The 13,847-nt window shown below is 40.7% G+C and overlaps 1 protein-coding gene across 3 annotated transcripts in view; it reads right to left on the minus strand.

The window, feature by feature from the left end:
- The window catches only part of epn3b (epsin 3b), a 40,074-nt gene that overhangs the window by 9,857 nt on the left and 16,370 nt on the right, over window positions 1-13,847 (minus strand). For 2 of the 3 annotated variants that reach the window (XM_061988121.2, XM_061988120.2), the window contains 6 exons: window positions 10,650-10,989; window positions 10,362-10,483; window positions 5,496-5,582; window positions 3,210-3,333; window positions 2,956-3,129; window positions 2,794-2,883 (listed from right to left, as the gene is read on the minus strand). In XM_061988121.2, coding sequence (XP_061844105.2) covers window positions 2,794-2,883; window positions 2,956-3,129; window positions 3,210-3,333; window positions 5,496-5,582; window positions 10,362-10,483; window positions 10,650-10,989 — 937 coding nt within the window. The remainder of the gene's footprint in view (window positions 1-2,793; window positions 2,884-2,955; window positions 3,130-3,209; window positions 3,334-5,495; window positions 5,583-10,361; window positions 10,484-10,649; window positions 10,990-13,847) is intronic. The other variant, XM_061988122.2, reaches the window with a different exon arrangement.

Genomic DNA, 13,847 nt, shown 5'->3' on the forward strand with positions numbered 1-13,847 from the left:
AATGTTTTTTTCTCCAGTGTGTGTTCTCATGTGTCTCATGTGTTTGTAATGTGACAAACCGATACCGATAATTTCCGATATTACATTTTAAAGCATTTATCGGCCGATAATATCGGCAGTCCGATATTATGGGACATCTCTACCAATAAACCTTAAAGGCACTGCACATAACATCTACGGCCTTTCACACACATAAGTGAATGCAAATCATACTTGGTCAACAGCCATACAGGTCACACTGAGGGTGGCTGTATAGACAACTTTAACACTGTTACAAATATGCGCCACACTGTGAACCCACACCAAACAAGAATGACAAACACATTTCGGGAGAAAAAAAATAAACAATAAATATATATATTTATATATATATATATATATATATATATATATATATATATATATATATATATATACATATATATATATATATATATATATATATATATATATATATATATATATACACACAGTATATTTATTTTTTATTTATTTCTTGTGCGGCCCCGTACCAATCGATCCACGGACCGGTGGTTGGGGACCACTGACTTAGATGACCCTAGTAACTAATTAGATTACCATAGTAACTAGTATATCATGCAAAAGCACAGACTCCAACCATTGAAATGCTTTGTATAGTTTCATTTGAAAACATCACTGCACATCATAATGGCAGCTACAGTTTCCATTTTAAAGATCTAAAAAAATTATTTGGGAATGTTCGGCGGGCCAGATTGAAAAGCTTAACGGGCCGCATGTGTCCCCCGGGCCTTAATTTGCCCAGTTCTGCTCTAAATAATCATCCAAAAAGCGCCAACAATACTCCATTTACCTTTCGTGATTTGAATATTAACCAAGCATTAGTGATATTGTTATTATACCCTCTAACGCAGACAAACTAAATATAGTAGCGCCGAGATCACTAGCTTGTGTGGCTATGTTGACATCATCGGCTGGTTGAGCTGCTTTCTCGCATCAGAGCGATTGTAAGTTTATTCTCGATCATGGGTGCCCAAAACGTCGATCGCAAGCTACCGGTCGATGGTGGAGGTTGTGTCAGTCGATCGCCAGCCAGGCATTAAAAAAATAGACCTAAGAATTTGTGATCATCAATCTTCACCAAGACGTCACTTTCGTCACTTGATTGACATTCACAGCACCCGAGGGTCTTGTGAGAAGATGCTGGCTGCTGCCAGATCATTATTAAGAAAAAATGACCGACAGGAAGGCGAGAAACACTTTTTATTTCAACAGACTCTGGTGCTGTACCTGCCGTCAAAACTCTAAAGACCGACTGCAGAGTTCCTGTCTTCACAATAAAAGCACTGCTTCATCCTGCCTGCGCTAACAAAATAAGAGTCTCAGAAAGCTAGCAAGCTACGGATTTTGCCGCCAATGTATTTCTTGTAAAGTGTATAAAAAGGAGTATGGAAGGCGGACAAATAAGATGCCAAAAACCAACCACTTTCATGTGGTATATCGGACAGGTATTTCTCCTCCATTTGAAAATGTGGACGTTATCAGCACAATTGTCTGATTCCAATCAATGCAAGTCATCAGAATCGGGTAATACATCAACTTATAGTCTTGGCTTCATGAAAGAAAGGAATCTATATGTGTTAAACATGTGTGTATTACCATTAAACACCTTTAACTGGTTAACAAAAACCTCTTTCATAAATAAATAAATATAAATTATGTATATGACTGAGGTAGATCCCCCTCGACTTGGTCAATTGAAAAGTAGCTCGCCTGCAGAAAAAGTGTGGGCACCCCTGTTCTAGATCATAAATAATACCTCTCACATTGATAGTAGAAAGATGAGGACATAATCCGACAAGTTGGTACACTTTGACAGCCAATTTAGACCCGGAAATGGCGAGAAAGACATGAAAAGGCGCTGGGTTCCAACCCCTATTTTTTTTGCGAGGACTATAAGTCATTCTTAAATCTAAATGGCAACATACCAAGATTCTACATCATAACGACCGCAGACATTGTGCAGTAAGTGATGTTTTATTATGTTTGTTGGTTCTCATGAAGTCTGCAGTGAGCAGTAATCAGTGATGTTGTTGGAGAAAAAAGGGAACATCGGGATGCATTTTCGAAATGAATGCTATTAATGTTTGTGGAGGGGGGTGTGGCCTGCAGGCCTGCCACGGAACGGGGTGTGCAAGGACCGGCCTCGAAGACAGCGACAGGTGAGTAGATGGCCCAGGTGGGCTTTGTTATCCAATCACCTGTCGCCTTTATTAGCAGCAGCCGGTACGAGACAAGTTGTTGGAGTTGGAGTGGGAGCCAGAGAGAGGGAGACACGGACTAAGAAAAATGAAATTTTGCTGGAAAGCAAAAGCCGAGAAATATTTAAGAAAATAAAACAGTGTTGTACCCTGAAATCCGGGCTCTCGTGGCAGTGTGCGGTGGTCCGAGGAACCCACTAGAGGGCAACCTCTACAATGTTAATTATGGTGTTTTAAAAATGGGCCTGTTACTACATTACATGTATACTTTCAGCCTGTATATATACGTAAAACCTTAATGGAGGTGTTTGGATGTGTTTTTACACTCTTTATAGGCAGAATAGAGCAACTCCCATAGCCTCCATTGTGAGCAGACTTTTGATTGCATTTATTTACTATTTAGAATGCATAAAAGAAGAAAAACATATGTATTCTTGTCTTACATAAGTGCAGTTCCCCTTTAGGAAATGTAATCATCCAAAACAAGTTAGTTAAATATCCCTGCAGTCGAACACGCAACAAAAGACAGCTTCTGCTCGTCATGTGTATTTACCTGTCAGACTGGCAGGAGAAGACAGTTGAGGAATGTCCTGTTGAAGCGTCTCGTCTCCCTGTGCGCTGAATGCATCTCTCCCTTCACTTCCTGCGTGAGTGTTATTCATCAGGTACAACAGATGGTGTGCTTTTATTGAAGAACACATGGGAAGATAATTACCTCGCTCAGATATTGCGTCCCATGTGTGGTTGGCAGGGGTGCAGGTGGCCGCCGCCGCCGCTTCCCACGGCTCTCCGCGCGAGTTGGCACACGGCGCCCAAGGATTAGTCGCAATGGAGGGTGGCGGCGGCGCAGTCCAGGGGCTACCGACTACAGGAGTGTCGGACTTGGCTGCTGTGCAGGTGGATAGACACGAGCGCTAATCACTTTACCCTGTGTGGCTTTTGTTTGTGTGGACATGATGATGCACTCACCTACAAAATCCCAGGGGTCGGAGGTGACGTTACAGGAAGGCTGGGCAGAGTTCCACGGGTCACCGGTCGGCGGTTGCCTCTCAGATGATGGGGCAAACAAGTCTGCTAGGTCCACCATGGTCGCCTAAAAGAGCAGGAAACAATAAATGTATGTAGGTATGTGCAAAAGCTTTTGCGCTTTGCAGTTTATATGCAAAATATTTTTTATTGTAACACAGCCATCATTCTGCGACCTACAGTATATGAACCATACCTGCCAACATTTTCATTTTAAAATAAGGGGGATCTTTAATATTATTTTTATTATTATTATTATTATTATTATTAGACTAAAGCAGGGGTCCCCAAACTTTTTGACTCAGGGGCCGCATTGGGTTACATTTTTTTGGCTGGGGCCCAGGCTATATATGCATGTGTATATATATATATATATATATATATATATATATATATATATATATATATATATATATATATATATATATATATATATATATATATACACACACACATATATACATATACATATATATATATATATATATACACATACATATATACATATACATATATATATATATATATATATATACACATACATACATATACATATATATACCTATATATACATATATATACCTTTATACATATATATATATATATATATATATATATATACATACATACATATACATATATATACCCATATACATATTCATATATATACATATACATACATACATATATATATATATATATATATATATATAGAGGGGGGGGGGGGGGGGGGTTACCCACATATGCGGTCCTCTCCAAGGTTTCTCATAGTCATTCACATCGACGTCCCACTGGGGTGAGTTTTTCCTTGCCCTTATGTGGGCTCTGTACCGAGGATGTCGTTGTGGCTTGTGCAGCCCTTTGAGACACTTGTGATTTAGGGCTATATAAATAAACATTGATTGATTGATTGATATATATATATATATATATATATATATATATATATATATATATATATATATATATATATATATATATATATACATATACATATATATATATATATGTATATATACATATATATATATACATATATATACTTCTACATGTTTAATTTATTACGGGTTTTTTTTTACACGAAATTGTGCCCAAAAATGTACATAAAATAGTCAGAATATGAGTTTATGTGTACACATATACATAATATATTATATATGTATATTACATATTTGTAGATATCATCAGAAAGGGGTGGAGTGCCATCTCCGGGTTGGGGAAGAGATGGCATGTATACACACACACACACACACACACACACACACACACACACACACACACACACACACACACACACACACACACACACACACACACACACACACACACACACACACACACACACACTATGTATATACAATATGTATATTTATACAGTTCTGAAGTTATATATAAGTTGTACTTATATAGATATTAAATATTAAATCTACTAATAGAAGTTTCAATCAATCAATCAATCAATCAATGCTGGGTCCTTGAAGCACCCACGGGATCGGCCCCGATGGTCCATCCCAAATCCTCATTTAAATATGGGGGCCTGCACCACTTTTGCACTCGTCAAGTGCACATGCAATCTTAGTAGATCACCCCCAACTAATATACTCCCCGCAATTTTATAGTTTGCAAACGCTATTTAGTTCGTGGTATGCATGGGTTCCCTCCGGGTACTCCGGCTTCCTCCCACCTCCAAAGACATGCACCTGGGGTTAGGTTGATTGGCAACACTAAAATTGGCCCTAGTGTGTGAATGTTGTCTGTCTATCTGTGTTGGCCCTGCGATGAGGTGGCGACTTGTCCAGGGTGTACCCCGCCTTCCGCCCAAAAGCAGCTGAGATAGGCTCCAGCACCCCCCGCGACCCCGACAGGGACAAGCGGTAGAAAATGGATGGATGGTATGTGGATCTTTTTAGATCTATTAGATGTGCCTTTATTTTTATTATGAAATTTAAAAAACAAAACGCGCCATGAACCCGCCAATGAGACAAAGATTGCATTGATGGAAATGTCACGTCGAGCTCAAGGTTAAGAACAATAAACTTGTTATCATTCAGCAGGCGCTCTCTCTCCGTGCAGCTTTATTATGCTGATCCATGTGTTTTTGCCTCATCCCTCTCGGCCACACGAGTAAGTCCACATTGAACAAAGCGCACATACATGCTAATGCACACGCTCCTACGGTACTGCGTACACCCACACATTTGAAGCAAACACAAATGTTTTCATACTCACCTCCTCTGTCCCTGACTGGTTTTCTCTCCTGCTCTCATCCAGGACCTTCCGTAGCAGGGACTCATCTCCTTGGCGACAGCGCTTCTCCTGCAGGGATGGCATTGTGTTATTATCGACATTACAGCAGCAGTGAGCAGTCTTTGTGAATTTCTCTTAAATTCAGTTAATCAATCAATCAAAGAATCAAAGTTGACTTATATAGCCCTTAATCACAAAGGTCTCAAAGGGCTGCACAAGCCACAATGACATCCTCGGCTTAGATCCCACATCAGGGCAAGAAAAAACTCAACCCAATGGGATACAATGAGAAACCTTGGAGGGGACCAGAGATGTGGGGACCCCCCGGTGCAATGGATGCTGATTGGATACGGTTAATAATGTGAGAGTCCAGTCCATAGTGGGGCCAGCGGGGGATCCTTTTGCATGTAGACAAGTCGGGGAGCACAGACGTCACCAACTGATGCATAAGGAGTGGTCACCCCGGGTCCCGACTTCATGTGAAAGTCCAGTCCATTGGGAGCCCAGCAGGGGATCATCTTGAATGGAAACAAGTCAGCAGCGCAGAGGCGTCACCAAATGATGCAAAGAGGAGTGGTCCATCTTGGGTCACGGCTTTGAACAGCTAGCGACTCCTCCGTGGAGGCTGATCCGTGGTCACCTGATAACCTCCCCACGCAGGAGAGAGGGGGCAGAGCAGAAAAGAGAGACAGCAGATCAACTGGTCTAAATAGGGGTCTATGTAAAGGCGAGAGTATACAAATGAGTTTTATGACGGGACTGTGGAGGGAGGTGTGGCCAGCGCGCCTGCAGGAGCAAAGGTCACCGCCTCTGTCTGTGGTGCTGAGGACGAGCACCGTCGGATAGGGGCGGGGCATGTGCTGACGGCGAGACACAGCTGGCAGGTGATTAGATTTCACAGGTGGTACGTGTTAGTCTAATCATCTGTTGTCTTTAACAGTAAGCGGCCGGTAGCAGGAGGGAAAGAGGCATGACACAGAGGAGGACTGAAAAGTCGAGTGTCATGTGGATATATTGTGGAAAAATAAAACCTTTGTCAAACCAGAACAACGGTCTCCACCAAACCTGCTAGGAGGAAACTTTCACAGGGACTTAAATGCTTCTACTGAGGTAACATCTCTAACTAGGGCATTCCAGAGTACTGGAGCCCAAATAGAAAATGCACTGAAGCCCTCAGAATTTTTTTGGGCAGCAATGACTAGGAAGGCGGAGGCTGGAATCGAACCTGGAGCCCCCAAGTTACTGGCACGGCTGCTCTACCATCTGAGCCACACAGCCCCATAACGTAAATACTTATTATTTTTTTGTTACTGTTACTGTCATGATTTGTTGGTGGTGAACCCCAAGATGCAGGCGTGTTGCAGGAAAACATGACTTTAATAGGATATCTGGAGACAGGATAACAGAAACCAGTAAACAGGATACCAGGAAACCAGGAGACAGCAAACAATCCTCGAGCACTGACTGGAGGGCGAGGCAGGCATAAATAGCAGCCAGCTGATTGACACCAGGTGTGGCCAGGCTGCCAATCAGCCGCAGGTGAGGGGAAACAGCGCTCAGGGAGACAATCAGGAAATGAGCACTGACAGGAAACAAACACCAAACCCAGGAAACCCAACTCAACGTGAATGTGACAGATCGTCACATTATATTATATTATTATATTATGTATAAAGTACAAAAACAAAAAAGATTTGAAGGCTTGCTATTTAAGTATTTACCCAAGTTTGAAGCAAAGGTGTTAATACCGTATTGCCACCTTTGGGCGAGGCATGTTTTAAAGCACCCCGGCGCTTCTGAGTTTAAAGCGTCATCTTTATTGATAGTTTTGAAGCCCAAATACCTCCATATTGCGTTTCACGCACCCTCTTTAGGATTGCCGCGTTTTTTGGCCATTCTTCCTCTACACACCATACTTGTCAACCCTCCCGGGGCAACCATTCTCCCGAATTTCTCCGGATTTTCACCCGGACAACACTATTAAGGGTGTGCCGTGATGGCACTGCCTTTAGCGTCCTCCACAACCCGTCGACGCATCCGCTTTTTCACCATACAAACAGCGTGCCGGCCCAGTCACATGTTGTATGCGGCTGCTACAGACACACGAAAGTGACTGCAAGACTTACTTGATCAACAGCCATACAGGTCACACTGAGGGTGGCCGTACAAACAACTTTAACACTGTTACAAATAAGAATGACAAACGCATTTCGAGAGAACATCCGCATCGTAACACAACATAAACACAACAGAACAAATACCCAGAATCCCCCCCCTAATCTCCCGAATTCGAAGGTCTCAAGGTTGGCAAGTATGCTACACACTGATTCTGCTTGTATGCTCTCTGTGTGCGCGCGTCGACATTAAATACAAATAAATAAATACAGATCAACTTACAACAAACAATAACTTTACTAACATTGTTTTTTAGTCTGTAGCAGAAAAGATTTAAAGTGCATCTATTTGCCTTTAATTAAAGCTGGGGTACCAGGGTTATATTTTTCAACTAAAAACTAAAAATCATATTAACATCATATAGTGTATCTTAACAGTAGTTAATAATATCAGATTTTTTTTTTTTTTTTTACAAAACCCAAAACCAGTGAAGTTGGCACGTTGTGTAATTTGTAAATAAAAACAGAATACAATGATTTGCAAATCCTTTTCAACTTATATTCAATTGAATAGAATGCAAAGACAAGATATATATATATATATATGTATGTATATATATATATATGTACAAAATGAAAAAGAGAGAAGCATGATACTGATAAAACACATGCACATCGCACCACGCCCCACTGTTTAAGAAGGACTGCTCTAAAGTAACGCTATTCTTACTAAAGTACAATTTTTGGCTACTGTACCCACATCTGGCTAAACACTTTTGTTTGCTGTTTCACTCAGTCAAAATGATTGTTGTGAAAAAGTGCATCAAGAGAATAAAATCACTTGTGGGCGTAAGACTGCAGAATGTTTGCGTTCAAATTTGCTGACAAATTAAAACATGCACTGCACTGTGTGGCGCAGTGGAAGAATGGCCGTGCGCGACCCGAGGGTCCCTGGTTCAATCCCCACCTAGTACCAACCTTGTCATGTCCGTTGTGTCCTGAGCAAGACACTTCACCCTTGCTCCTAATGGGTGCTGGTTAGCGCCTTGCATGGCAGCTCCCTCCATCAGTGTGTGACTGTGTGTGTGAATGGGTAAATGTGGAAGTAGTGTCAAAGCGCTTTGAGTACTTTGAAGGTAGAAAAGCGCTATACAAGTACAACCCATCCATCCATCCATTTTCTACCGCTTATTCCCTTTGGGGTCGCGGGGGGCGCTGGAGCCTATCTCAGCTACAATCGGGCGGAAGGCGGGGTACACCCTGGACAAGTCGCCACCTCATCGCAGGGCCAACACAGATAGACAGACAACATTCACACTCACATCCACACACTAGGGCCAATTTAGTGTTGCCAATCAACTTATCCCATTTATCATTAAATAAAACCTTTCTAATAGTATATAGGAAAACAGACTTTTTCTATGTTCATTTTGTAAGGATAGACTATTACTGGGGTTAATAACCTTTTTGACTTCAGGGCCCAATTTTTCCACTACAAAAAGACCCAGGGCCCACTCAAATATGGCTCAGTGGCCTTGTGGTTGGAGTGTCCGCCCTGAGATCGGTAGGTTGTGTGTTCAAACCCCGGCCGAGTCATACCAAAGACTATAAAAATGGGATCCATTACCTCCCTGCTTGGCATTCGGCATCAAGGGTTGGAATTGGGGGTTAAATCATCAAAATGATTCCCGAGCGCGGCTACCGCTGCTGCTCACTGCTCCCCTCACCTCCCAGGGGGTGGATCAAGGGGATGGGTTAAATGCAGAGGGTAATTTCACCACACCTAGTGTGTGTGTGACTATCACTTTAACTTTTGATTTTCATCACATATCTAACCTACTTACAGTTTACAACTTTGTTAAATGATATTAAATCATGTGTTCATCACAAAAAAATAAAATAAAATACTGAACTCATTAATCTTAGGCTTAGGTCAGGCGCATTAAAATGAATACTAACCAATTATACTGCATAAAAAGGGACTCATTAATAACTGATGAAAAATAAATGTACATACATTTATGTTGTGCTAACATAAACTAGATTAATAATGAATATGTTTCTTAACTGAACTATGCAACTAATTAATACAGCTTCACCACTTGATCATAATTTTTGTGCTTAAGAGACTTCTCTATGAAGTTACACTGCAAACAGTCAGTGTTCAAAAACAAGAAAAAAAAATATAAAAATTAGGGGTATTTTATTTGAACTAAGCAAAATTATCTGCCAATAGAACAACAAAATTCGGCTTGTCAAGACTTTCCAAAATAAGTAAAATCGGCTAACCTCAATGAACCCAAAAATACCTAGTTTCAAGCATGTTTTACTCAATATTGGTCATAAAATCTCAGCAACAAGCTAGGACCAAAACCCTTAAAACAAGTAAAACACTCTAACATAAAATTTGCTTAGTGAGAAGAATTATCTTATCAGACAGAAAATAAGTAAATATCACCCTTATTTGAGATATTTCATCTTACTTAGATTTCAGTTTTTGCAGTGTAGCTCCAGACTTCTTTGGTTTGTGTGACATTGTTATTACTGCCACAAGTGGTGGAAAAGTGTATTACAACAAGAGTACCGCTGCAACTCATACGGACCACAGCTGAAAAACAGATATTTTTTTTGGCAGCCCTCTAACAACGGGCCCCGGCCCTATGGTTGAGAGCCACTGGACTATATGACACACCTCTTGTCTCGGACATTATTGTTGTCTGTGAGCGTGTCGTACCTTCTGACTCTCCTCCCTGCTCATAGCTAAGGCCAGCTGGAGCTGGAGCTCCTCTTCCCCGCTGGTTTGCGGTCGAGCCTGCTCCAGGTCCGAGGCAGCCCGAGGAGATGAGGATGAGGCTGCTGAGAGTCAACAGGGAGGTGTGGTGAGGACTGTGTGTGAGGTTGATGCAAAGTTGGTATGCCATAGCAGCATCTCGGAAACATGTATCACAGACAAGAATATGTGTAAAAAGCACCCAGCAGTATTAGGAGTTATATGAATATCAGAGTTAGACTCAACACTCACAATTAAAGGAGGATGGAGAACCCCTGGAGCGACTAACATCTTCCCCGTATAGCACAGCCATGCTGGGCTGGCTTGTTCGTCTACCCGGGTGGTAGGATGGTGGTATTCCTCCATACATCCCACCTCCTCCACCACCTCCCCCGGCGACTGCTGCTGCTGCTCCTCCTCCTCCTCCACTGCCTCCAGCCGCCATGCGCTCCTTGGTTTTCAGAGCTTGACTCCGCTCTTGGCGAAGGCGCTCATCATCCCGAAGGAGACACACCAGTTGGCGAGCTTTCTCTCGAACATTGGCCCCTTGGTCTCTGCCGTCGCGGTCGACATACTGGAAATCACGAAGAGTCTGAACCAGGAAAAAAAAAAAGTGAATTTGATTGTGTCAAAACTAGAGATGTCCGATAATATCGGCAGTTTATCAGTGTCGGTTTCAAAAAGTAAAATGTATGACTTTTTAAAACGCCGCTGTGTACATGGACGTAGGGAGAGGTACAAAGCGCCAATAAACCTTAAAGGCACTGCCTTTGCGTGCCGGCCCAGTCACCTAATATCTACGGCTTTTCACACACACAAGTGAATGCAAGCATACTTGGTCAACAGCCATACAGGTCACACTGAGGGTGGCTGTATAGACAACTTTAACACTGTTACAAATATGCGCCACACTGTGAACCCACACCAAACAAGAATGACAAACACATTTTGGGAGAACATCTGCACCGTAACACAACATAAACACAACAGAACAAATACCCAGAACCCCTTGCAGCACTAACTCTTCCGGGACGCTACAATGTACACCCCCCCTAACCGCCCCCCAACATACCTCAACCCAGCCCCCCCAACCCCGCCCACCTCAACCTCCTCATGCTCTCTCAGGGAGAGCATGTCCCAAATTCCAAGCTGCTGTTTTGAGGCATGTTAAACAAAATAATGCACTTTGTGACTTCAATAATAAATATGGCAGTGCCATGTTGGCATTTTTTTTTCCATAACTTGAGTTGATTTATTTTGGAAAATCTAATGCATCCAGCGGGGCATCACAACAAAATTAGGCATAGTAATGTGTTAATTCCACGACTGTATATATCGGTATCGGTTGATATCGGAATCTGTAATTAAGAGTTGGACAATAACGGAATATCGGATATCGGCAAAAAAGCCATTATCGGACATCTCTAGTCCAAACTTTTTTCCACTGAGGGCCGCACACTGAAAAATCAAAGCAAGCAGGGGCCATTTTGATATTTTTTATTTAAAAAAAAAACAATACAATATATGTATAAAAAAGATACATTCAGGCCTCCACTCAGGCTTGATCCCCGGGGACCCTAAAGGGTTTTGGTAAAAAAAATATAAAAAATGTGTCATTATTTAGTATTATTATTATTATTATTATTATTATTATTATTATTCAAGGTTTAAATCTCTAGATCAACATTAGGTCTATCTGTCAATATAAAGTTGTTAAAGATTTAAGTTGTCTGCCCTTTTTGTCAAAGAAAACCCTGTTTTTTTATGGAAAAAAATGAAAATATGCAATATTTTCACCAAATAACATTTTTAAATGGAATATTTGAGATTATATAATAATTGGAACCTTAAAAATGTCAATAACTCATAACAAGATTATTTTTTGAGCAATGACACTTAAAATAAAATGTCCCACTAAAATTATCGGGGATCCAAAAGGGTCCTGCTCAGTAAAGTTTAAAAAAATAAATCATACTTTTTTTTTTTTTTACTTTTAACACAATAGTCTCAAGATCTACTTTAGATCTATCTGTCAATTATAAGTTTTATTGTTGTTTATGTTTTTTGTTTGTTCGCTTTAGGCCCTTCTTTAAAAAAAAAACCCAAAAAACTTTGTTTTTTAAATGGCAAACACAAAATATGCAACATTTTCCCCAAAAAATATCTCAAAGTGGAATATTTACTGTGACGTAATTGGAGCCTTGATTTTGATTCATTATTATTTTTTAAAGAAAGAAACAGCCTGCATGGCAGCTTTGTGTTATTAGAGTAAACATTGCAAAATGTTCTTGTAACATTTCACCTGTTTGCTCTTTTATACCACTTTTTATGTTTTTTATTTTTTTTTATTGTATTTTTAGAATGTGCCGTGGGTCCGTTAAAAAATTACCTGCGGGCCGCAAATGGCCACACTTTGGACATCCCTGGTGTATGCCAATGTTTCTCAATCATTTTCTGTCATGGCACTCCCTGGGGGACAGGAATGAAACTGCCGCCTCCTTGAATTGAGTTACTTATGAGAACTTGACATTATTTATTCATTACATTCTACATAAACGCGCTGACGGCAACTCATTTGAAATTTTTATTCCAGTTTCACACGTCTCCATCTCTTTGCCTTTGTCCGCTCTGTACACTCCTGTGTACTTACTACTTCTACTGGTTAGAGCAGGGACTTGATTAGATTAGAGTCGTGTATAAAGACAGTTTGGCCAACTCGGTTTCAGGCGATGTCCTCAATGATTGGTCAAAAGACTGCTACTTGTGTTGTCCCGATACCAAAGTTTGGTACCGGTACCAAAATCATTTTAATACTTTTCGGTACTTTTCTAAATAAAGGGGACCACAAAAAATAGCATTATTGGCTTTATTTTAACGAAAGATCTTAGCGTACATTAAACATATGTTTCTTATTGCAAGTAAAATAGTGAACATACAAGACAACTTGTGTTTTAGTAGTAAGCAAGCAAACAAAGACTCCTAATTTAGTCTGCTGACATATGCAGTAACATACAGGTAAAAGCCAGTAAATTAGAATATTTTGAAAAACTTGATTTATTTCAGTAATTGCATTCAAAAGGTGTAACTTGTACATTATATTTATTCATTGCACACAGACTGATGCATTCAAATGTTTATTTCATTTAATTTTGATGATTTGAAGTGGCAACAAATGAAAATCCAAAATTCCGTGTGTCACAAAATTAGAATATTGTGTAAGGGTTAAATTTTGAAGACACCTGGTGCCACAAACTAATCAGCTGATTAACTCAAAACACCTGCAAAGGGCTTTAAATGGTCTCTCAGTCCAGTTCTGAAGCCTACACAAACATGGGGAAGACTTCAGATTTGACAGCTGTCCAAAAGGCAACCATCGACACATTGCACAAGGAGGGAAAGACACAAAAGGTTATTGCTGAAGAGGCTGGCTGTTCTCAGAGCTCTGTGTCC

This window comes from Nerophis lumbriciformis, linkage group LG27 (assembly GCF_033978685.3).
Source record: "Nerophis lumbriciformis linkage group LG27, RoL_Nlum_v2.1, whole genome shotgun sequence".
NCBI lineage: Eukaryota > Metazoa > Chordata > Actinopteri > Syngnathiformes > Syngnathidae > Nerophis > Nerophis lumbriciformis.